At 41.9% G+C, this 25,763-nt stretch overlaps 1 protein-coding gene across 4 annotated transcripts; it reads right to left on the reverse strand.

The window, feature by feature from the left end:
* Positions 1–3,071: 3,071 nt before the first annotated feature.
* SYPL1 (synaptophysin like 1) lies at positions 3,072–11,491 on the reverse strand. Of its 4 annotated transcripts, none has more exons than XM_065421217.1 (5): positions 11,408–11,491; positions 10,100–10,218; positions 8,466–8,670; positions 4,671–4,859; positions 3,072–3,203 (listed from the first exon to the last, which is right to left on the reverse strand). In XM_065421217.1, exons 1-5 carry the CDS (start codon positions 11,474–11,476, stop codon positions 3,072–3,074), a joined length of 714 nt encoding a protein of 237 aa, XP_065277289.1. In that variant the 5' UTR covers positions 11,477–11,491. The 4 variants fall into 4 exon arrangements, with proteins under 4 accessions (XP_065277289.1, XP_065277298.1, XP_065277306.1 ...); XM_065421226.1 differs by having other exon boundaries at positions 11,420–11,476; XM_065421234.1 differs by lacking the exon at positions 4,671–4,859 and having other exon boundaries at positions 11,408–11,476.
* Between the last annotated feature and the right edge of the window lie 14,272 nt (positions 11,492–25,763).

Here is a 25,763-nt window from a genome sequence, read left to right on the forward strand (position 1 = left end):
AATGGAACCAGGCTCGGGGAGAATGGAGCTGGCACTAGATTAAGTATTGCAAATGGAGAATTAAGTTGTGGAAGGGGTGGAGAGAGGAAGGAGAAGCCCAACAGCACAGAAATCATATCTCCGAGGAGCTCTTGGGGACCTGCTGAAGTTAGAGCACTTAAAATATTGTCCAATTATATTTATAATCAAATATTTGGCAGTGAGCTTTTAATTCTAATAAAGATACTCCAAGCTGTACCTAACACCATATAAGCATCCAAGAGTATACTGTAATATACACATTTTCACATAATTTGCCATGTATTTACATATCACCGCAATGGCCAGATAGCAGTGGTAGTGACAAAGGTGACCTTTTATCTATACTGAACTAGATGGTTGTAACTTTTGGACCTGAACCTTAGCAAAATGATCCATCACCTCTGCATGGGATTACTGTGCCATGCAGGACTGTTGTTCAACCCCACCCACAAACTCCAGCTGAAGCACAAAGTAGCTTGTCCACTTTATTCCCCACCATCTGTCCTGGCCTCCAGGTGAAAGTTAAAGCATGGTTTTTAACCTGTGAAGTCTGAAATGGGTGGGTCCTGGTGACTTCAAACTGTCTCTGTTTGTAATACTGCTGGAGCTACAATCCGTTAGTGTGTGCAGCTAATGGACCCCTGCTCTCTGTGCTCGCTAAGAAATAAATTCCACTCATGTAAACTTACCAGAGCCAGTATTTGCAGACTGCTTTGCAGGGCTCATGTAATAGCCCAGGTTCCTTGGAGGGAGAGGATGAGGGCTGAATAGATTATACATATGTGTGTGGCAGGGTGTATAGGATCCGGAGGAGAGAGGAGGGCATTTTAGGACACACTTTTCAATATGATTTTCAGACTGCACAGGGCATTTTTATAGCATGAACTGAGTACTACCTATACTTTAGTTTGACACTTGCTGCCTTATAATTTAGGCAAGAAACTTTCATTAAGATAGTGTAGTTGTGTGTGTAATATATAAAATAGCATTAGGTTAAAAGAACATTAAGGCTACAAAGTCAAGCCCTGAAGAGTTAGGAAATGCCAGAATTCAGGGTACTTGAACAATTTTAATTCAGTCCCTTCGTGCTTCTGTATTATGATTAGTCTTTAATTTCATGATCACTTAATCTTTTTTCCACAGGACCCCTGCCTCATTCAGTGCACAGCATGAATAGCTCACTTAATAAGCAGTGATTCAATATTTTGTTTATCCTCATGTTTAATGGGGGGGGGGTCACATGTCTTATTTACTGCACACTATTCAAATTCCACTGTGAAGACGATTATTGATTTTCTGCTGGGCTTCTCTCTGCTGCTTATCCCTATGGTATCTGGGTGCTTCACATTCATCCCTAAACTAGGTTCATCCTATACTCTGAAGGAGGCAAGAGTCCAATCTCAGTGTTTCTGGTTCTTTACTCACCCTATCCCAGTTTGTTCTGCAAATGCTGGGTCCCACTTAGTAGAGCCCTGTGCAGATACAAAATTTGTATCCACATCCGCTTCGCAATCCACAAACATGGTCTGTGGAAATAAAACAAATCTCTGCAGATTTGTGGGGCTCTACCAATTAGCTCTCTCCATCCAACCACACTACCCTATCCTGCATTGGCCAAGGTTCTGCTCTTACTGCTACATTCCATCAGGCAGCTTCCTCCTCTACACAGCCAGAGGTAGAATTGTGAGGGAAGTCTGCTCACAGAAGCAAGCAAGCAAAATGAGTACATAGACTAAAAGTTACAGCAATCCATGTTTATTAGAGACTGTTCTTGCACCAATAAACTTTTTTTTGTTTTAAAGTCTTTACAGATGGAAAGAGACAATTAAGGCAAGACACAAAGATCAAGAGATGTACATACTATTACACCTGTCCTGACTTTGAAAGAAAGAAAGCTTATAGAAATATTTGCTGTTTAGAGTGTATAGCCCCAGTAACTGTTTATCATGGTTTCTGCAAACTTAACTATTTAGACATCTTTGTTGGACAATTCACATGGAGAAATAAATGAGGTAACAGTAAGTCAGATGTGTCTGAATACGTAAATCTCTCATGGGAAGATTGTCTATTTACCAGGATCAAGATTTGACTATTAAACAAAGTGTTAACTAAGACCTGTACATATTAATAAGAGAGACATCTCCAGCTGTTGTGTCACGAGGTAGATAACAGTCCTATGCACCTCCCATTGCTCTGCTTGGGCTCATTTCCATGAATCAAAAACAGTAAGTTTACTGATGGGGGTCAGCTTTAGTGTCTACAGTATCTCTCAAACTTACAACAATGCTTTGTAGCTCAGACTTAAACAAAAACACCCCCACCCAACCTAATTTCTTAACTCTTCTATTCCTAAATTATGCCACAGAAGTTTGACTTGCAGCTTTACTAAGTGTTTTTGGAGATTGTCCCAAATTATGAAGTAGTTACAGTGAACATGTAAACACCCAACAAGACTCTAATGTTGTACTTGCAGACTAGACACTTCAATGTCTATACTAGATTCCCCCTCCCCCCCCCAAAAAAACCCCCACACACCAACAATATACAAGAAAATTACAGAATGATGCCAGAATCATGCTACCAGATATGACTAAATTTTTTTAGAAAGCTTATCTGTGCAAAGTTATTAGTAGGTAACCTCTGAATGACAAATTTAATATTGGAAATCCAAACATCCTAAGCTAAGTCGTCTTTTCAATTGAGAAATCAGTCACATTACAGAATCCAAATCAGTTTCTTCCCACAAATGTTAACTAGAACCACTTCCTGAAAAAGGTGTGTATGTGTGAGGGAGTATTTGCCAAGATACTTAGGAGGGTCTGAACATTTTTAAATGAAGAAACTGCACTCATTTTAGAGTCATAATATATTTCAGTGTAAGACGCTTGAAAATTTACATCCATATTTCTGTGTGAGACATGCTTTAAGTACAAAGCATTAATTTGTTTAAACTATTCGTTACTACAAAAATAAACTGCAGTGACGCCAAGTTGTTGGCAGTAGGATGCAAAATGGATGCTCTTTACGAAGTATCCTCATCAGCTTACTAATTATATTCCTGTTGTTGGTGGATAGATTCCTGAGCTTTGGGGAGTGGAGTTTGATGGGTTATGCAAGCTGGTCTCCTTGTATACAAACCAAGCATTTCCTCCCCACAGAATCATGTTAAGTAATCCAAAAACCTAGCGGGAGTTTAAAAAAAAAAAAAAGATTATATATAGTAATAGTATTAAACTCTTGTGGAGCACAAATTTGAAGCTAGCAAGCCAAACAATTTGGCTTGCAACACTCCTTTAGAGATTTAAACCTGCAAAGTGTTTTAAATATTAAGTTAATTGATCCTCTTTCCACAGGGATCTACTCATTAGTAGGCCAATTTCTCCATGAGTTAGCAGTGAGAGTTATGGCTAACGAGCATCCTCATTATAGAGATGTAGGACCACGGTCACCAATATGCAAGGAATTATGCAGTTCCTCCATTCACTGAATGGAAACTGCATGTGCTTAATCCCTTAATGCATGCCTGATCTCCACTGGCCTAGTGAGCAAGTGCAAGATCACTTTTGAATCCAGATTCTTACAGTTTAATACAATGTACTCTTGGCCACACTCCTTATGCTTTAATAAAGGGGGAGTGTAGGGGAGAAGCTTGTTATCCATCACCACAAGAATACTGCGCAATTCCCAGCCCCTAAAAAGAGCTTTCCTTAAGTCTCTTTGTTTTGGGGTATGTGGAGAAGTTTGTAACAGTTTCTACAAAGACCAGGTTCTACACCTAGATATAGAAGTCAGGCAGTATCTAGTTTACTCCTACCGGAGACACCACACATGAACTTAAAAAAATAAATCCACTTGGGGGCTTCTTCACACTCGCTGAGAGTGGCTATGGAGAGAAGTAATGTGGAAGCTTAAGAGATTCAAATGACTTAATTTGCAGAAAGATGGCTTTCAATTACACAGATTTGCCAAGAACAGTTTTAAGAGGAAACAATTGTTACTTTGGTTAGTGCTTTCAGCGGCAGATTAGTCACTGGGCCTCCGAGGCCTGTGCTCAGGGGCCTCCGCCAACTGGGAGACCCCCAAAGCCCTGGGCAGGTGGGGAAAATCCCCATGCTCCCAACCCTGCTCCCCCAACCCCATTCCCTGGTGGCCATGCCAGGTGTGGAGGCAGGGGGAGCCCCTAGTGCCCCCCATCCCCAGCAGAAGCTGAGGGGAGAGAGCAAGGGAAGCCCCAGAACAGGGACCCAGGCTGCAGCCCCAGGACTGGAGGAGCTCTCGCTACCTGCTGTAGCCTGGGGCCACAGCGGGGGGACAGAACTTCTCTGGTCTTGAGGCCGCAGTTTGGGGGCAGAATGGGCAGGGCCATGGGCAAGGTCATATGTGGAGGAGGTGGAACAAGTGCAGAATAGGGGCGGGACCACAGGTGGGGAGGCCCTCCCCCCCCACTTGCTATGGCCCAGGGCCCTAGGAAACCTTAATCCGCCTCGGAGTGCTTTGCCTTAGGATGAATAGCATACGTGACTGGTAACCCATGATGGAATTTCAGTAAAATTAAAAATGGGCACTACATAGAATACCATCAAGTGTGTATTGCAAGTTCAGGTGCAATACAAGCAAGGTAAGGATGCTATAAGTCTTGACATACGTACCACAGACAGATTCAGAGTTCCCATGCTGGTAACAGAGGCAAACAAACAAGTTAATCCTGGTAATTTGCAAGATGCAATTTCCTGAACAATGCTGGGACCGGTGGATATTTTTATATCAGTAAGTGCCTTAGCCCAGGCTGAAGTGCTGACCAGCCACAGAAAAGCAGCCATGACAGTAATAACCAAGTCCTATAACAAAAGACAACTGTCAGTCAATTACCACTTCCACAACAGAATTAAACACACTTTCCAGTTAAGGGAAAAGTGAAAAAATTTATCAGACTTACAGTCAAGATACAACATTGCATATGTAGCTATTAGACAGTGAGTGAGGTAATATCTTTAGTGGACCAACTTTGTTGGTGAAAGACAAGCTTTTGAGCTAAACAGCTCTTCTTCAGGTCTGTAGCTATTGACTTACCTGTGTAAGCATATTAAACCAATTTAGTTAGGCAGTCTCAGATACTAGTTTTCTTTGTGAACACAATATAAGTTACAGAACCAGTACTGTAACTGACTACAGAACTGTCTACACCCCCTCTATACTAAAAAGGTTATAAGCATCTAACTTAGCAGTTGACTAAAATATGCTGGCTAGCATATAAAAATATTATAATACAGTGTGTATTATTCACATCATATATTAGTGTGCATTAAACACCAACATTAGGCTATATTACTGTTCCAGTAGTTGTGCTTAAACTTCCTATACCATAATCCTGTTCACTTATGCCAAGTATCCAAGAACACCTTGCATTTGCTGAAGCAAGCATTTGGAATAAGCAGACAGGAAACTTGTCAAAAATCAAGATACATTCGTTCTGTGTCTTAGTGCAAGCTAGGGAAGGAAATACCTTCACAGATCAGTGCCTGAAATGCTAGTATCCAAAAGAAAGATGAGGAACAAAACAAGTTAGGGAACTGGAACAAACTGATGGGTTGGATTTTAGTGACGTGTAAAGAAGTGTGTAACTTATAGTCAAATAATACCAGCTGAAATGTGCAACTTGGGGAGCACACCTGTTGTGTAAGGTGAACGCAACATCGCTGCATGGGACTGCTCTGGGGAGATTGGTGTTGTATACAACATTTTTCCTGTACCTACTACATTAATACACCTGACTGATACCGGTTATTTGGTCTCAAGTATATTTCATAATGAACTAACCAAATGTAGTCAAGCAATTGACTGTACAATTTGTCAACACAGTTCAGATAGGATGAGTCCACTTCTCTCTAATTTGGAGGCCCGCACCCCCAAAAAGTTATTTAAAACATGGGCAGAACGTTAGGTACAGTTCAGTGTGATAAGTTATCCTAAACGTTCACCCCTACTTAGAATTGGCAGAGGCCCAGGAGAATCAATTTGTGCTTGAGAACACAGTACTGATATTTTTAATATTAGATCTCTTGGTACACAGAGCTGAAAAATGTCATTCTGCTGTTTGAAGTGCTGCAGTTTTTAGTTGTCCATATGTAGACTCTGAACTATTCAGAGAATTGTCTATACATTAGTGATGATCTTCACAAAATCCCCATGAGGCAGGAAGAGCGTTACTAAGTGTCTTGCCTAAGGTCACACAGAAAGTCTACAGAAAAGTGGATATCTGGGTTCCAAGCCAAGTCCCAGGCCTGACCCACCAGAAGAGTTATAACAGCATGTCAATTAGGGGTATAATTTGTTTACACTAATGCAGTTATACTGGTATAAGCACTAGCACAATGTTACTGGTTTAAAAGGTGCCTTATACTGATATAGCTTATTCCATTTTGGGAAGTGAAAAAAGCTATACCTATAGAAGTATTTTTATACTGTTAAAATTGCATTCACATGTGGAGGTAGGTGGGGAGGTTTGCCATTTAACTATACTAATATAGCTCTTTCTCGTTTAGCCCTTAGCCACAAGACCCTCCTTTACAGATAGGACTTGGTGGCCTGGGAGACTTTCACTGTGCCTCACAGTTTCCAATTTGTCCAAATGGCGCCTTAAGTTTGGGTAGTAAAAAGTAAAACTACTTCTAATTTTAGTTTAATGTCCATGTTTTAGGTGGTATATCTGACCCCTAAATCTTACTGCCTTTAAAACAAAACAAACATGTCTCTCACTGCTGTGTGAAAAAGCCTGCACAAAGGAAACTGCAGAATTGACAATATCCAGGGAGCTGTCAAGTTGCCCAAAATATTTTTCTGTAGTCTTAGGTGTTAAAAGTAACACTAGTAGGGGAAATATTTTCATATTTAAATGAGATTTAAATTGACTGACCCTTTAAACTAAGAATTAATTTACTAGTTTTGCTATTTTAAGCAGCAAGAGCCAAAAACCAAGTCTGATTATAGCCACTCTGCAAAGATCAAAGATAAGATGACCTTCACAAGCACACTTAAAATGTAAGTGTCAAACTTATTGCATGTATTTCACACTGCAGACTTAGGCCTTCTTTCCGCAATCAGATTGTACTTGTGAACTTTGGAAACCACAAAAGTCCCATTGTCTCCAGCCAGCCACCATTGTAGACCCAACTGCAGAGTTAAGGTCCTATATTCCTAGTCATTTTATCTGCAGCAATCAATAGGAAAGCCTGTTTTCTGTGAGCCATACTTGTAGTAAGATTCCCAATCTGGTAAAGTATTTAATGCCCATTCATGATTACAGCTGACTAGTCAGCAGATTTCAGTTAAAGAAGGATAATAATTTTAAACTAAAATTGGCTTAAGTTTTTATTTACATGTTAGTTCTTTAGCAATTTAAGACTGTAAAATGGAAAAGAAGACGGTAGAGTGGAAGTTCTATACATTTCTCCCAGTTGTTTGAATTTCAAATTAGAAGTTCTCTTATTAAGAAGTGCTTATCTGTACTGAAACAAAACAAGTCCAGGGCCACACTAATGTCCTTACTGTGATAAACAGACAAGATTGATAAGCAATAAAGTTGGTCTGCAGCCAACAACTCCTTTCAATATATTGAACTTCCACAAGTCAAGAAATCTGAAATGCTTTGACCAAGCTACGCTCCTTTGTCCAGTTTTGTAGTTTGAAGTCAATGCGACTTTTGTTTTAATGCACCTAATAACACGACACCCAAGTAACTTATCACCCTCCACCCCCCCCCAAAAAAACCCACCACAAACCAAAAGCCCACCCCCAAAACAAATCTTTACAAGCCAAACATTAATTTTTGTGTTTGCCTGTTTCTGTACCAAATTCATAGTAACATCATTGATTTAGTGGCAGCACTAAAAAGTTACAAGTTTCAATAAAAGTCTATTTTGTTTTGAAATAATATTTTCTGCCACTTCATTGAGTTAATGAAGATGGCAGTATCAGGGGCTAAATCTAACACTTATACACGTACTTAGCTTTTAGGATGAGCAGTCCCACTGAAGTCAGAGGAATTCATGTGAGTAAGTTACACACCAGTTAAAGAGTTTGCAGGATCTGTGCCTCAATCTTTGGTTTTCCTTTTCACTTACATTTTTTGTTACATTTAATAAAGAACCCCTTCCAGTAAATAGCATTTAAAATGCTGTACCCTCTATAAATTTAGTTCATTTATATTTTAATCTAAAGTTGTAGTGGCAACAGTTTTCAACTTAATTTTACAAAGAAGTAACTCGATTTTTTTTTAAAATCAGGGATGTTTAATAAACCCAAGTGATTTTAAACCGTTCCACACTGTACCCCTTGACAATTTAAGTGTAATGATTACTTAAACATGCCTGTGCTGAGCAGAAATCATTTCCCACCTTTCAGTGGTTTTAAAAACTGACTAAAATAGCTTAGTGTTAGTTACTTACAATCAATGGGATTTTGCCAGTGTTCCGATACAGGTGCATGTACCCAACATATAGTACAAGGGCAGCAATACAGTAAAGGAATACCAAGACTGCAAAAGTAACAAAGAACTGTGCAGAAGAGGAGAAGTTGCCCACAAGGTGAAAGTCAGTCCAAGTGCCACTGCATCGTGTCGGATCTGGTGCACTAAACACAGCTGTATTCAACCTGTGGGGGGAAAACAGGGCATTTTCCATAGCAAGACTTTGTTGCACAAGTGGAAACCTCAGTATCTTAGTGTTTTAGGAGAACAATGCCATCAACACTCCCACTACATAAGGCATTCTTTAGATGAATAAATTGACCAGCAAATCAAGTGGCAAAATACTCTCTCTATATATACACCCCCTCCCCACCTTAAAGACTTAGATTTTGCCACAAGACATATCACACTGTTTAATACAAGTTACAAATGAAGACTAACTCAGAACCTGAAAGTTGAAGTTTAAGCCACTCAGATTTGGAAATAAGCCTAATTTAACTGTACTTCATTTAAGTTTGCCAGCCTAAGCTAAAACAGTTAGATAAGAGCTTGCCAGCCAGAGGGCTACATCATTAGCTGTAGGTAATTGCAAGTGTTTAGGCTCCCCAACAGTTCTGCTGAGAGATTCAACTCAACCCTCGTGGGTTACTGAATGGACATCACAATAGATTTGCCCCCTCAAAGGGATGCCACCTCTGGACATTGATTTGGGGCAGGGAGTCTTGCATCTTTTATACTAGCCATCAGCATCTGCTAAAGCTCCAATCCCACAGCCTGCTCTGCGCAGCGACAGCCCTCGATACCTGTCAAGCAGTTTACAGGATTGAGGCCTATGTTTATTAGGACTCCTTCTGGATGCTGGGAAAGAGGAGGAAACTTCACTCTTCTTCCTTCCCTATTTTTCTCCTAACCTTGCTGTTTATATTTGGCTGGGATTCCAATCGTGTTTTTTGGTCTCCCTCTCCTGTTCCCACAGAAATATTGTTCTGTCTTTGCTGCAATTTGTTATGAGCAACTACCAAGCTTAATTGACTGTATTCATATAGAAATCAGCTGCTGGGGACACAATGCCAGGTGAGCTTTCTTATTCAATACTTAAGCAAAATGCTATACCTAAAGGAAAAAAGTCTAAATTGGATCTCTCAATGGAATTAGAATTATTCAATAGATAAATAGAAAGCATCTGTTAAAGATTTTAGAATTCCCTTAAAATTCTGTTTAAAGAATCAGCAATACTTTAATATTGAGATAAAATGAAGACCACATGAAGGGTAACTTTTTTTAAAGTCTAGAGATAGTTCTAATGATTCATGCACCACTAAAGTACATGCTTTCAGCTCATGATAGTCATCAGGAAGGTGTATGTATCAATTTGGCAATATAATCTCTTGTCCCATCCACATAATCTGCAGAGAGATGGAGACAAACATGCTTTCAGTAGTTAGTTCCCTGATTTCACAAAAACAGACCATACATTGCAGGATGTTTGAATTAGCATAAGATATACACTTTAAAAAAAGGTAGATACCCACTGTAATATGGAGGAAACAAGTGAACCCAATAAAATTAGTGGGCAGTGGTGATGACAGTAAGGAAGTGAAAGAATAGGCTCACCTGAATGGATAAGCAAAAGCAGCTGTAACTGTTTTGTTCACAACACCTTTACAAGAAACTAAAATTGTAGTTGTACCTTTATAAACTCCACAGGTGCCAAAAACAAAGATGGAAAAAATCTATAGAAATTGAAATAATATATTAGTGCTCTCAGACTGTATGAAATCTAGTACAGTCCATCCATAATGGGAGGAAGACACCATTTATTCACATGTGTATTAAATGATTTCAACATTCCCAAATAAGAGTTAGTGCATAGTGCTCCAGTAGCTAAGTTCTGATTCAAACAAGTATTGTCATTGCCACAGCATTTTTCTACAAGTAGTGCAGTCAAGTTTCACCAGAATTACTCTCTTTTCATTTCAAAGAGAGGTGGTTTGGATTTAAGCACTCCCCTAGAGTCTAAAGAAAAACATGAAACCAACTTTAACCCAAAAGTGAAAACTAGTAGTCCTTATTTTACCTTTTTGCACTCACCAACTTTAAAGAAAATAAAGAGCGAGGACAAATAAAGTTTAGTTTTAGTTTCACTAATCCAAGGCATTTGTAACACCTAGAGAGATCTGCTTTTAAAATAGATAATTATTTTTACCTTTCACTGCCTTTGTTAATTTGCATCAGTGAAATAGCAAGACACATGGCAATTACCCAGAGAAACAGGGCCTGCTTCAGAGATGCCAGCCCCCCACAACTCCAACTTCAAGTCAGTGAAAAACTACCTGTGCTTAGAACATTATTTATTAACATTCCCCTCCCAACCTCCACTGCCCCAAAAAGCAACAACAAAAACACAGGCCCAAGACTTCCACTGACAGGAAGCAGTTTCTACATAGATCTTGGTCAATAGTTCTGGTTTCCTCTTCCCCACCCCAACAAACAGAAGACCCACCACACAGACACCCCAGTGGCACAAATATGCTGCAGTTATACCAGTTTCTCTTTAAACAAGTGAAGCAGGCACAGCTCTGTCACAAATACCAGCTAAGAAGTTATTTTGTGGTGAAAATACTTTTAGTGGCTAATAAGAGATTTGGCTAGTTCCTAGAGACATTACCAACTTGGAGAGCCAGGAGACCCTTCACCAACCAAGCCATGCCCAAGCCCACACCTGCAAGCACTTGGCCTCATCAACATCCCTACCCCATAGAAGAGGCTGCTGTTACCCTACAAGCCCAGCCCAGCAGGGGAGTTTGAAACCTACAAGGGGAATGGAGAGCCCTGAGGTGAGGGCTCTTGGCCTTTCACTCCCTTATGGCTCAGCGGCTCTAAGAAAAACCAACCCCCCAGCTCACCCTACCCCAGACTCACCCACTCAAGGACCTTAATGAAGCCAAGTGGCTCCAGCAGCGGGCTAAGGTTGACTTGAAGGCCAAGCATTTTCTGGGGAGAAAGATCAGTGAAGAAGAGAGAGACAGACAATGAGGCCTGCAAGCAACCCCCTGGCTTGAGCAGCCCACACATAAACCACTCACTGCTGGCAGCCAGAGAGGGGCCCTCTGCTGGTCCCTATAGGGCCTGCCTGACCAGGCCCCGCCCAGCCACACCCTGGAGCCAGTCCTGCTTCACCCCAACTGTCACCTCACAATGGGGCTGGGTGAGTGGCAGCTGCAGCTGGCCCCGCCCAGTGCTAGTGTTGCTTCCCTATTCAAAGGCTTCTACTTACATGGCTGAGAGCTGCCTAGGGGCACACTCGGGTGGGGAGAGCCTCACTATTGCTTAAAGGCTTAGGGTATCAGGATGTGTGCAAGGATCCCACTGCCAGTTAGGGCCCTTCTGTGGGCATGAGGGCTCTGCTGTCACTTGAGGCAGCATTGACATATCCAAAGGATATGTAGAGTTAGGGTCACAGCCATTGTAAGAGTTGTCAGACAAAATCTGGGGGAGGTTGGAGTTTGTCAGATGTGGCCCTAAGTGAATGGGGGTGAGGAAGGCTGCTAGCCTGAGGTGGGGCTGGTTCTCCTGGCATGGGTAGCTTGTGGAGTGAGGGGGACATTGGTATTCCTAGGGTCAGGGCCGGCTCCAGGTTTTTTGCTATCCTAAGCAAGGGGCAGGGGGAAGAATGCTGGCCCTTGAAAAGAGCTGCCCCCAAAGGGCCGGAGTGCCGCCCCTTGAAAAGTGGTATTCAGCTCCAGGGGTTGAAAAGTGCCACTACTACAAGGGGTGACAAAGCCAACTCCATTACAGCCCCATCTGAGCCCTGTCTCAGAGCCAAACCTTGTGGGCAAAGTGAACAGCCCTTCTCAGATTGGATGAAGGGTGGTAGGAGTGGAATAAGGGCAAAGGCAACGGCCACTGCAGCCACAGCTATAGAAGGGAGTTGCAGGCAACAAGCTACTTCTTTTGCTTACCTGGGCTCCAGCTGGATCCCAGTGACTGTGTGAGAACTGCTGGTTTAGGGGGCTCCCTATGGGTGTGAAGGCTGGTGGTTCAGAAGCTTTATTCAGTCATAAAATAGCTGAAAAAAATCATCCCATGACCCACCATAAGCAAAAGACTGTGGGATTTGGATTTTGTTGGTTATGGATCAAAAAGTGGGGTGGAGCGGAGAGGCAGTCATGCTGGGACAGTCCACTGGGTAAATGTTCCAATGCCCTGTCCCTTGCCTTTTCCAGCTTAAGGAGGACACATGCAAGGAGCTAGCTACCTGATTGCTGACTGGAAATAGAGGGGTTGCAATCCTATGCTTCTGGGGAGATGAGGGGTGTATTATTGTTATGAAGGCACAAGTTGCAGCTCCATATGTAAGGGTGAATTGAGTTTTCCACTTGAAGTGGGATTCAACCTCTTTGTAATAGATGAAAAAATACAGATTATTCTCCACACATTTACAGCACCTACTCTTTTGAGTATTTCCAAGTAAATCTGTTAATTTATAAATTAAAATTGATTTAAAATGAGTCCTCTAAGAAATTTAGCACCTTAAGCCACACTTTGATTTGGTCTTGAATGATCTCTGTAATAGAATAATGTAGACTAATTAAATGGGAAGTTTAACAAAAACCTACTGAAATCTTGTGCATAGGCTACATTTGAAGAATTGTTTAGTTTTTTTAGTTAATGGTAATTTTTTGCTGTTAGATTTTGTAACTGAAGGTTATTCTTCATCAGAGGCTGAAGATTTAAAATCTTCAGAGAAGCTTATGGAGCATTGTCCTTTGTCACAATGGCCATGATCTCTCATTGTTCTCAGTGGGATTGAGGCCACAGACTGCCCTCAGGAGGAGATGTCATCTTTTTTCCTATGGGAGTGAAGTCAAGCTGCCCTCAGGGAAGACAGTGGCCCCTTGTGGTGTCAGGAGATGGAGAAGAACTCTGTGAGGAACTGGTGAATGGAGGTGGTAACCATCTTAACTGAGAACAGCCTGTGGCTTCAATCCCTTTGAGAACAATGGAAGACGGCAGCCATTTTTTAAAAGGGAAATTTTTATGAGAAGATTTTATAACTTCAGCTTCTGCTGAAGAATAAATGTACAGTTATGAAGAATAATGGCAAAAATTATGATAATCCTTAACATAATCCCCCTCAAATGTAGCCTATGCAATGCTCAATACTTCCTTGAGTTTGAAATCCCATGCTTCTGGTTTTCCCAGAATTGTCCCTTTTCTGAGGTAGCTGTCCTGGGAAATCTGTAAGGGTGCTCAGTACCAACTGCCAGCTGTCCATTTTTATAGGCTCAGAATAACGCTGGAAGTCCTAGTTTTTTGTACCTCAGAGTTGGCCACCCTACCTGCTTCTGGGGGTTGACTGGCGTGTTTCTATCATACAAAGGCACAAGGATCCAGCCAGGGAGGGAAGGAGAAGGGGAGGCTGCCAGGCCAGGAGGTTGCCTGAGAGACTCAAGGAAGAACCAATCATTACACAGGCACAGGCTTGGACTGCTGCAGGAGCTGGCACCAGGGACACCTGAGTTTCTTCTCATATGCAAGGAGAGGATGCAGAGCTTGTGCGGTCTGTGTGCCGCTACTGGTTCCTGAAAGTAGTCCAAGCCTGAAGCCATGAAGAGGATGTTTTTTTCACTGCCTGCTTTACAAAAATAGCTGCCTGGCCTGGCAGCCTCCTCACTTTTTTCCTTGGCTGGCACCTTCTCATTCACTCTCACTTGTGCCAATGAGCATAACGACTCTCTCACACACACAACATAGTATTTGAAGTCACATAATTTATCCCTGTGCGTCATCACTTGATGCACTTATCCTTGAGAGATACGTGCCCCCACTACAGCTCATAAAATGAATAGAGTAGGATCATTTGACATTAAATGCAAGTGAGGCTTGATATTGTAGTTGTATTATTCTTCTGTTAGTATCTATAAACTTCTGTTGGACCTGATTTAATTCCTGGCATGCCAGTGTTGTTATTAAAGCAATGCTGTAGATATTCCCACCCTTGGGAAATTTTAAGAAAAATGCTATTGTAGACAAAACCCCCAGGTGAAGAATGGCTCCTTTGCATTTGGCCTCAGCTCTGCTTACGAAAACCCATAATGGACTTTGGTTGTACACCTCTCTGCCTGGTGCCTCCAGCAGAAAAGAATGGGCTAACTAATATAGCCTCACAATCCACATGGGATATTTCCCTGTGACTTTTAAAAAAGATCTTTCCTCTGCTAATCCTACATTCTACCCCGGAGGTATTTTGGCAACATATACTCTATGTCTTCAGCATAAGCAACACAATTTTGTGACGAAACCTAAATTAGGAAACCTAATTGGTGACCTAGATACTATTAATAGAACTGCATTTATTGAAAAGCCTAAACAAAGACATTCATCTTACAGAGTGCTGTAAAGTTTGCTGGGTTCAGGCTCAGATATTTAGTGGGAGTCAGTTCCCAAAGCAAGGATCTGCTACTAAGAAAGCCCTGTCCCTCACTGTCATTGGCTTCATACCCTTGTGAGACAGATTGCCAAAATGCTTCCTCCAAAAACATATCTCAACCTCTGAGATAATGGGGAGCCGAACACCTAAAATCTTTTTAGTTTGCGACCAGGACCTTGAATTACAGCTAGCAGCCAGTATAGAGCACTGGTGTAACATGTTCTTCTCAGTCTGTCCTGCTCATTTTGAACTAGCTGAAGCATTTGGGTAAGCCCAAAAGTAAGCTTAAAGGTAAGCCCCAGGAAGAGTGTTGTTAAATAGATGAGCCTCGGTGCTTAATTTGTAGTGCAAGAGGTGCTGGGGCTCAAGCAAGTTTTTTACTTTCATAATTGACAGGGCAAGCCCAGAGATGCTGGGGCTATGAACTGCCAAGCCTAGAAGTGCCGGGGCTCAGCCCTGGCAAACTCTGGCACAAATTAAGCACTCACATACCTAAATTATTAAAACCAGCTCCTGGAAAGTGGCCATAATATCAGTCACTGTTAATTTAAGGGATGGAATACATCAAATATGGGTATTTTCATGCATTATGGTAACTGCAGTGAAGCAATACAGTAGGGCAACTTACTCCAGCTATTGTCTAATTGAATACTGCATGCAGATGTGGTCGCCCCATCTCAAAAAAGATATATTGGAATTGGAAAAGGATCAGAAAAGGGCAACAAAAATGATTAGAGGTATGGAACGGCTTCCATATGAGGAGACATTAATAAGACTGGGACTTTTCAGTTTGGAAAAGAGACAACTAAGGGGGGATATGATAGAGGACTATAAAATCATGACTGATGTGGAGAAAGTAAATAAGGAAGTGTTATTTACTCCTTCTCATAACACAAGAACTAGGGGTCACCAAATGAAATTAATAGGCAGCAGGTTTAAAACAAACAAAGGGAAGTATTTCTTCACACAACGCACAGTCAACCCGTGGAACTCTGCCAGAGGATGTTGTGAAAGCCGACTATAATAGGGTTCAAAAAAGAACTGGATAAATTCACGGAGGATAGGTCCATCAATGGCTATTAGCCAGGATAGGCAGGGATGGTGTCCCTAGCCTCTGTTTGCCAGAAGCTGGGAATGAGCAACAGGGAATGGATCACTTGATGATTGCCTGTTCTGTTCATTCCCTCTGGGGCACCTGGCATTGGTCACTGTTGGAAGACAGGATTCTGAGCTAGGTGGACCTTTGGTCTGACCCAGCATGGCCGTTCTTATGTTCTAATTAGCACAGCACAGGAATGAATATGTATAGAGCAGGCTTCATTTGTTGTTGGTTGGTAATATTGGCAGAAATGTCAAAATTTTAGTGTATTGTACTGTCACCTCTATTACATTCCATTTTGATTCTTTTACTGCCCTCATTATAGTAGTATCTGACTGCCTTCCAGTTTTGTATTAAACAATATTAGAGAAACAAGGTGGGTGAGGTAATGTCTATTATTGGACCAACTTCTGTTGGTGAGAGAGAGAGAGACAAGCTTTTGAGCTACACAAAGTTCTTCTTCAGGTCTCAGATCTCTGTAGCGCAAAAGCTTGTCTCTCTCTCACCAACAGAAGTTGGTCCAAAAAATAATATTACTTCACCCTCCTTGTCTCCCTACTATCCTGGGACTGACATGACTACAAAACCACTGCATATTAAGCAATATGACTAACATTGGTCACAAATGGTTTGTTCTTCCTCTCATCCTCTCCCCAGGGCAGAAGTGTATGTGCTATGTAGGATTTTGTTCTGGTAGAATTTTTGTTTGTTTTTTTAGGCACCTGATGCTCTGGGTTTTTGTTAGAGCAGGCAAGGTCAGAGAAGTGCACATTGCACTTGGAGCAGAAGGTGCTGAGGGTTGTGATGTTCCTTAGTTCCTCAGGGAGCCCTTGCTACAGTCCCAGACTGGCCCCTGAGGAAGCTCAGTTTCCTACATAAACAAGCTATACCCTTATGGTAGAAAGTTCCATTAAGGCTGAGGATCAGAGTTGTCAACCACGGTCTTTAGCCCAGAACTTCAGCTGATTTTTTAGATATGCTGGGGCGAGGCCATTGAGCACCTTGAAGATAAGGACTGAGACCTTGACTCTCATTCTGGGGAAAGGAAGTGTAGAGCATGGAGGACAGTGCTTGTCGATAATTACCCCCATAACAAAATCAATCAAGTTAAACCATGGATAAATTTAGCCCTATAGGAACAAACCCACAACAGAAACCTGAAAGTCTCTTTGGATCCATCCACACAGACAAATCAACACAACAATGCCATAACTATGTAACAATAACTCAGTTTGGTCTTGCTTGTTTAGATGGGACCAAATTATATTCATTACCATGTTATGGAACTATGTTGCAGCCTGTACATTCTGTAAAGGCTGAAAAGACAACCTGTAGGCAGACATGCCAAACCTGTGGGAAAAAACGCAGAAATTGGGCTTGTTTTTGGTTTAATTGGCTTGTGAGTTGCTTGTTGGCTAGTTTTTAGCTTGTTGCTTGTTTGGCTTGTAGCTTTTTTTTTTTTTTTTGATTGGCTCCTGGCAAGCAGGGGTTGGGGGGGCAAGAGGGGGAGAGATTCAGGGGTGCACAGTGGGCCCACCACAGTCCCAGACTGCACGCCGGGGGGGGGGATCTAGTCACATAGGGTGTTGGGGTTCTTAGGGATTGGCTTGTTTTGGCCTTGTTTTGAAATGGGATTAGCTTGATTTTTGGCTTACTGTGAAAGTCGGGCACGTGAAAGTTGGCAACTGTGCCTGTAGGGCAGAAGCAGGTTTTGCCTCTTTACAAGCAACCTCCTCCCTTCCCCCCCCAAAAAACAGAAAAGTATTAATCAATTGATGTAGAATCTGAACGTCCATTCACATCTTCTAAGAATGTATCACATTCCAACCTATAGCTTCTGACCCCTTCATAAACCTTCAGTTAGCTAAACAGTAGCTGAGACTGACAGACCTTTCCTATGGAAGAGTATCTATGCCCTCTTGTGGCTACATCACACATTAAGCCTTTAAACAAAAAATTCTGGAGCTGCACTGCTGAGAACTCAGACCATCTGGAACAGGGGTCAGCGACCTTTCAGAAGTGATATGCCGAGTCTTCATTTATTCACTCTAATTTAAGGTTTCGCGTGCCAGTTATACATTTTAACGTTTTTAGACAGTCTCTTTCTATAAGTCTATAATATATAACTAAACTATTGTTGTATGTAAAGTAAATAAGGTTTTTTAAATGTTTAAGAAGCTTCATTTAAAATTAAATTAAAATGCAGAGCTCCCTGGACTGGTGGTCAGGACTCGGGTAGTGTGAGTGCCACTGAAAATCAGCTCGTGTGCTGCCTTTGGCATGCATGCCATAGGTTGCCTGCTCTGGAATATTAAAGCAAAATGGCCACTATGTTTAATGAGTTAAGCAGAAGTATAAAAAGTAGAGATGGGAAATCTATTTGGACATTTTGTTCATCCCCTGCCCCAGGCCAATGCACGGTTGTTCTGAATGTATGCTGAATATAAAGTCTTAGTCTAGTTTAAATGACTCGAGTAATGGGGCTTCTATTACTTGCTTTGAAAGCCTAGTCCATATTCTACTAGATCTCTCTGCTAGGAAATTTTCCTTCACTCATTTTCATCCCAAAACTTCTAGGTGGACCCCACTAAACAATTCCTCTCCCTTATCCTATCCCTCTCCCCTCCTAACTGTCATTTAGCTAACAAGGGCATAGTTAAGATAGTTTAAGATTTCTTAAAAATCAACATTTTCAGCCCTTCATTCATTTTGTTTTTCTTCCCTGAAGTCCTTCCAAGTGGTTGAGATCTGGTATTGAGATACCCAGAACTGCATTCTAGAGGCAGACTCATAAGTTCAAAATAGAGAAAAACGATCACTTCCCTAATCCATGATATCTTGCCTCTCCATGTGCAGCTGAAAAGCACCTCAGAATAGTTTTTTGCTACCATATTTAGAATTACCATACATCCAGGGTTTCCCCTAAACAGCATCTTTTTTAGCCTTCTTTCTCTGTCCGGGGGGATTTTAAGAACAGGGCATGTCCGGAGTTTTTGCAGAGCAGACAAGCTGCAGCTCAGAAAGAGCCCCAGTTAGTCTGTTTCTTGACCAGGGAAGCACTGACTGACAGGGGTCCCTCAGAGAGGCACTGACTGACAGCTGTCACTGCATCCCGGGCTTGCACCAGCTGCCTGCCATTTGTAAATAATTTTAGTAAAGAATATCTTATTTAAGGCAATGGTGAGGTTTGTCCTGCGGGGCCCCCTGCAAAGCTCAATTCCGGGGCCCCTACTTGTGAACTCACATATACGATGTGTGAAAGGTCACGCTGTGAGGAGATGACATTTTGAGCCCTAGGTAGCACTAACCAGGATGGAGCAACTGACACCTAGCTGACTTTCAGGGGCCCTTTGCTGCTTTGGGGCTCCCTGCAATTGCATGGCTTGCAGGTGACTAACGCCACCACTGAGTTAAGGAACTCCTATTTTACTTTTATAATGAATTATAGACGTTCGTTAACTCCTCCCTTCAAGTTTTCCTATGTTGTCTGACAATCTCTGAAAAATAATCACACTTCTAATTTTGAAAGTAATCTGTTATCTGCATGTGGAGGATGTACATGGCAACATCTCCTAATAGCATGTTTGCTTGTCCAGTAACTGATCTGAGTACAGAGAAGAGGCAGAGCTGTGAGTGTGAGAGACTACAGGTAGAGACCCTGAACTTCCACTGCCTTGTTATAATTCTCCATAAAGTCCTGCCTCCTTTTTTCCTCACTATTTTCCCCACTTAGAAAATGTTTGCTACACTTAACAACAGTTTGACCAATTTTACATCTTCAGGCCCTTTATTCTTTGTTTCTGCCACCTTTCCTTGTTTCCATGGCCCAACTTGCATCTTTCTCCTCAGCCCAGCTGAAAGGGTACACAGACAGACACAAAACAAAAAACCCCAAACCAAACCCAAAAGCAAATCAGATATGTTGCCTGATCCAGCATTCTCCCTGCCTGCAATGAGGGAGGAAAATGCCTGTTCTGCAGAACAACATTAAACAAGAATTTAGGGCACAAAGTGAAGGGGAATCCAGTATCTTTCTCCAAGCACAGGGGAACTCAGGATAGCAGATTGGCATTTGGTCTGCACTTCAGGGCTAAGAACACTATTCTTACATAAAGAGCCTGAGATCATTAAGAACTACAACTATTCAGACTCTATTTTACTCTCACATAAAAGGCAGCACCTGGAGATCCCAATATTCCCCCAGAGATTACATTGAGGATCAATATTGAGTCAGAAAGAAGAGTACCACCTCCTTAAATACCACCAGCATCCTTGGGTTTTCCCATCCAAGTACTGACCAAGTCTGACTCTGCTTAGTTTGTAAGATCACAGGCTGAGGTGGTCTGGCTGCAGCTATGCAGTTTAATAGAAGCTTGTTTAAAATATGCTTGTTTTTTAGAATTGGTCTCTATTTAGTTCTTGAAATCTGTACTTCAATTATTCTATTGCTTGGTCCTAAGAAACTTTGGACATGTGTTCCTCTGTTTCTAAAATGCACTATGGGTAGCACATGCTGTATCTGTTCATTTGGTCCTGCATAATACCTTTTCATTTGCAACTTCATACAAAGTAGATATTATTATTTGTATTACAGTAGTTCATAAAAGCACCATCCAAGGCTGTTGTTCCCTAGTACAAAGTGCTGTGTACACACAATAAGAGACAGATTGAGGAGCTTAAAGGATTATATAACTTTTATTTGACTCACAAATACAGCTTTCAGGCCTCAGATATCCTCTCATAATGTACTAGCTTTTTGGGCTAGAAGAGCTTGAAAGTATCTGCATTTTAATGTATTTAGAGTCACAGTGTTTAAGGCCAGAAGCAGCCACCAGGTCATGTAGTCTGACCTCCTGCATATCCCAAGCCACCAACATCTCCAAGCACCTTTATACTATCCAGGTGGTTGGGGAAAAAAATTCAGCACCCACTTTATGCATTGGGCTGATATTGCTATGAACATTCCCTGCATTTCAAATCAAATCTGTTTGGCGGTTTATTTATAATTTCATTATACAGCTGAGCTGAATTCATTAGTTTGTCTTTTCTGAGATCATAGATATCCCCACAGTTGACTAAGGATGGGTTAATGGCATGAATATGAAGTTATGTTGTTTATGGTTTTGTTCTGCTATGAGTAATATTATTGACTTTGGCATAGTAGTCTCTGTTTTTCATGATTTCAAACCAGTATGTGGCATAAAATAAACCAAATAGAGGCATAAAATAAACCAAGATATCCCAGAGCAAACAGGACTATTACTACCATATGAAAATATTCTTAACACATTATTGGACTTAAAAAAGAACAACATTTTAGGGCTCAAGACCAATTATCTTGAAACAATATCTAAATACTGAATGTTATGTCAAAAAACAACAACAAAAAACAAAACACCAACCCCATCAACTTGAGGGTATAAATAGCGTGTGTATTTCAGATAGTCTTGACATAGTGTTGGCAACACAGGTCGGAATATGTTAAACCTAATCTTTTAAAACACACAATGATATTTTTAAAACACTTCAATTTGTGATAGAAGTGTAGAGAAATATCCTGAGTCTGAAATGACATATTCCAGATTAAAAAAAGCTGGAAGGTTTTGAGGACGATCAAGTTGTATGTAACTCTGCCAGGTGGAGCCGGCAGCAAGGAGGTCTGGGTTCAATAGCTAGGGGTTCTTTTTCAATGATACAAAACAGAAGTGGCTCGAGCTCCCTCCAGTAACCTGGGGAAATTACACACCACCCCAAGGTGCCTCTGAGAGGCAATACTTCCTCTCTCGCAAGCACAGAGTCTGAGTGTAGAAAAGAAACTTTTAATGAAAGGAGGGAAGTCAGTTAACTAGGGAAAATGCAACAAGCAGGATTCATAAATACCCACCCCCAGAGTACGTAGGGCAGAGTTTTCTGTCTCATGTTCTTGAGTTCTACAACCAAAAGCTCCTGTACTGTGCCCCTCTCCGATCCCTCACCATACCCCACTCACAGTGGTTGTCCTTGGTCAGTGAGGACCCAGGGTTCAGAGATGCATCTGTGTGAATTCACCTCCCACCCAGGGAAGAAGGCACCTAGCTTGCTCTGCCATCTGAGCACGTGCTCTGGCTGGCCGCCCCACCGAGCAATGTTCCCCGCCGCCTGGCCGCCCCGTCAGCCGACGGCTTGCCACTTTGGCCAGCTGCCCATCAGTTACCTTCTGCTGCCACCTGCCGCTCTGCTGTGACCTCTCTAGGTCAGTCTCTTAGTGATTTTCAGTTCTTTGCAGGCTGGGCAGAAACACTACCCCACCACAAGTGATTTCAGCTCTTACTGAGTATTTGACATAACAAAAGGCTCCTACTGAAGCCTATTTAGCTCTATCTTTGAATGGTAGGGAAGAACAGGTTAAACCAGACTGCGGACCCTTAGGGAGAGTCCACACTTCCTGGCTGGGACACCTGTCCCTACCCCCTCTTACTTTCACAGGGCTCTGGCATTTGAGACCCTGGTTTAACGAGTACCTTTCATCTGAGGGTGACCCCCTCATTTGGGACAGGTTAAGCACAGTTCGGCTCCCCTTTATTCATACAATAAAGACAACAACATTGATAACAGCATTTCACTACCCCTGCATTCAGTACTAAAGTGATTTGTAACCCAACACCAGCCAAAGTTGATCACTTTGAGCAATACAACTCTATCTGCTGGATATCTTGGCAGAGTAGATGTGTTCATGTAAATACACTTTGCTCCTGAAGTCTCTCCCCCTCCCAGGTACCTGTCAGGGGAGAACTCATTCAGACCCTGCTTTTATATACATACACATATGCATACACACACACTGATAGTGGATGTTGGCTGTATATTGGACTTTAGTAACTAATATTCACAATGAATAATATGACCAGTTCTACAACTAATTTATCCTTGTAACAATAACCACTGGAAACAGTGGATACTGACTTCTGCCATGTAACAGAGTTATAACCTTTTATAATTCTAACCAATGTCATGAGGCCGAGTCAAAAAACAAAGATCAATCTCTGAAACAGCACAAATACCTTACTGAAGAGTTTAAAATAGTGGGAAATTAGGTTTCACGTACTTGGGTTGAAGAACCATCTACAAATGCAGATGATCAATGGATGGATAGTTTGTCTACAGAACAGGATGCGCCAAGTATTCTTAAAGAATCTGATGAGGTGTTTAAAGGAATGGGATGCACTGAAGATAGTATAATATATAGATCCAGTTTGCAAAAATTAAAGTCCCAATAGTACTAACAAATAAAGCAAAAGCTGAACTAGACTGAACAAATTAGATGTTTTGTGGGGGGAGGGATAGCTCAGTGGTTTGAGCATTGGCCTGCTAAACCCAGGTTTGTGAGGTCAGTCCTTGAGGGGGCCATTTAGGGATCTGGAGGGGGGAGGAGAAGGGGGGAAAAAAAAAAAAAAAAAAAAACCTGCCAAGGACAGTATTTGGTCCTGCTAGTGAAGGCAGGAGACTGGACTCAATGACCTTCTAACATCCCTTCCAGTTCTTTGAGATAGGAATATCTCCATATATTATTTTTTATTTTTATTATTGAGCAAATTCAGATATCTGACTGGGTTCAAGATATAGTCACCAGGGGAAAAAAACAACCAAGAATAAAAAACTCCCTATAAATTGTGTGGACCTAAGAGATTTGAATACGGCTATTAAGCACAAGTACTACCCCATGACAATAATTCAGGAGATCCTGTCTAGACTTCAAAAATGAAAGAGTACTTTCAGTTTTGGATGCAAACCAAGGGTTTTGACAAGTGCAACTTGATACAGAAAGCACAAACTGTACTTTTGGCAGATATAGGCTAATGACTTCCCTTCAGGATTGCTTCAGCCCCTGATGTGTGTAACAGTAGACAGGGAAGTAAATGGATATTTACCCTTCCATGTGACTGTGTAAAACCTTTTTAAATGTGACCCACATCATGTGATCAGAGCCAGGAAATAGAAATCAGTTATTTACCAGCACTCCTATTTGACACACGCCTTTTCCATCTTGTGGGAAGAAAATGAAACCTTTGACAAAATGGAGCAAACAAAGCTACTTAAACTCGTTACTTGGGAAAGGAACCTGGCAGGAAACGGAAGAAGACATACTGCAGAGAAAAAAATCTTCCACCCTGCTGCCTGCCAGGCAGGCCCAGAGCCTCTAATGCTTGGGTTAAATAATAATACGTTTTTTTGTGCAGAAATGACTCCAGCTTAACCAATCTTTGTGTCTGAGAATCTTCTTAATTTCTACATTTTTTGAAAATGTTTATGCTCCCTCAGGCCCCAGCAGGTAGCTTGAGCCGCAACAGGACAAAGCAGGCCTGTGTAAAATGGGCTCTTCACTCTACAAGGCCTTCCAGATGGGGGCCAGGTAGCACCTTGATGCAGTAAGGCGAGAAGGGAAAGGTGTCAGTGTTCCACAGGACCTTCTCCTTACTCTCCACCCCAACTATTCTTACTGGGCTCTTCAGCCACTCAGGGAGCCTAATTAGGCCTGTCAATCCTGACAGGTCTGGGTTTCCCTCTCCAGTCAATCCTTTTTTCTCCACTTCCTCCTTTCTTCTCACTGCCCAACTCTGCCCATCAGATTCACTTCTCCAACCTTTATCTTCTCATCCCTCTCCCCCGCCCACTTCTTCACAGGGAATTCCCCACTGTGATGTTCCCGTCTGGTGTTGTCTGGACCAGTGATCTGCTAGGCCACTCCAATCCTTGACTCTGGGAGCCAGCCTTACCCTGCTCTGCTGTGAGAACCCCCACTCCTGGGCTGTTCACGCACAGCCTCTGGCATGTAAGCTGCTCCCAACTACTTGCAAGCGAATGACACTAGCCAATATCTCCGGTCCCAGACACGACCCTAGGAACCTCCATCCTGCAGTGTTCCAGTAATGCCCGCTGGACGTTGCAAGCTTATATAAGTTTGTCAATTTAACAAAGAAATTGATATGTACCAGGCTTGTTATCCCAAAGGGAGTCTCTGACACACTTCAAACCAAACGCACTGCTTCAGGTAGAATAAACAAACAGATTTATTAACTATAAAGATAGATTTTAAGTGATTATAAGTCAAAGCATAACAAGTCAGATTTGGTCAAATGAAATAAAAGCAAAACATATTCTAAGCTGATCTTAACACTTTCAATATCCTTGCAAACTTAGATGCTTCTCACCACAGGCTGGCTGGTTACTTTTCAGTCAAGCTCTCCCCTTTGATCAGCACTTCAGTCGCTTGGTGGAGGTGGTGGTGGTGTCTCTAGATGTAGGTGGAAGAGAGAGAGCGCATGGCAAAATGTCTCTCCCTTTTATCATGTCCTTTCTTTCCTCTTGGCTTTGCCCTTCAGAGTCAGGTGAGCATTACCTCATCGCAGTCCCAAACTGCCCAAAGGAAGGGGGTGACTCCCTGGAGGGTCTAACAAATTCTTTTGTTGCTGCCTAAACCAGTGTCCATTGTTCCTGTGAGGCTGGGCTGGGTTTGTCCCATCCATGCCCTGATGAGGTGTGAACTGCCTCTCTGTTCTTGGAGAGTTTTTGCATGGGCTTTCTTTAAGCCATGAGGATACATTTTCAGCCTCATAACTATATACATGAAATTATAACCTATAACCTTACTATAACATTACTGTAACAATTACTATAACATCACTATAACAACCATGCTCAGTGCATTGTGAGCCTTCCGAAGACACCCAACATGACAAACTTTGTATTGGATACCACACAATCATTTT

Source organism: Emys orbicularis, chromosome 1 (genome assembly GCF_028017835.1).
Source record: "Emys orbicularis isolate rEmyOrb1 chromosome 1, rEmyOrb1.hap1, whole genome shotgun sequence".
NCBI lineage: Eukaryota > Metazoa > Chordata > Testudines > Emydidae > Emys > Emys orbicularis.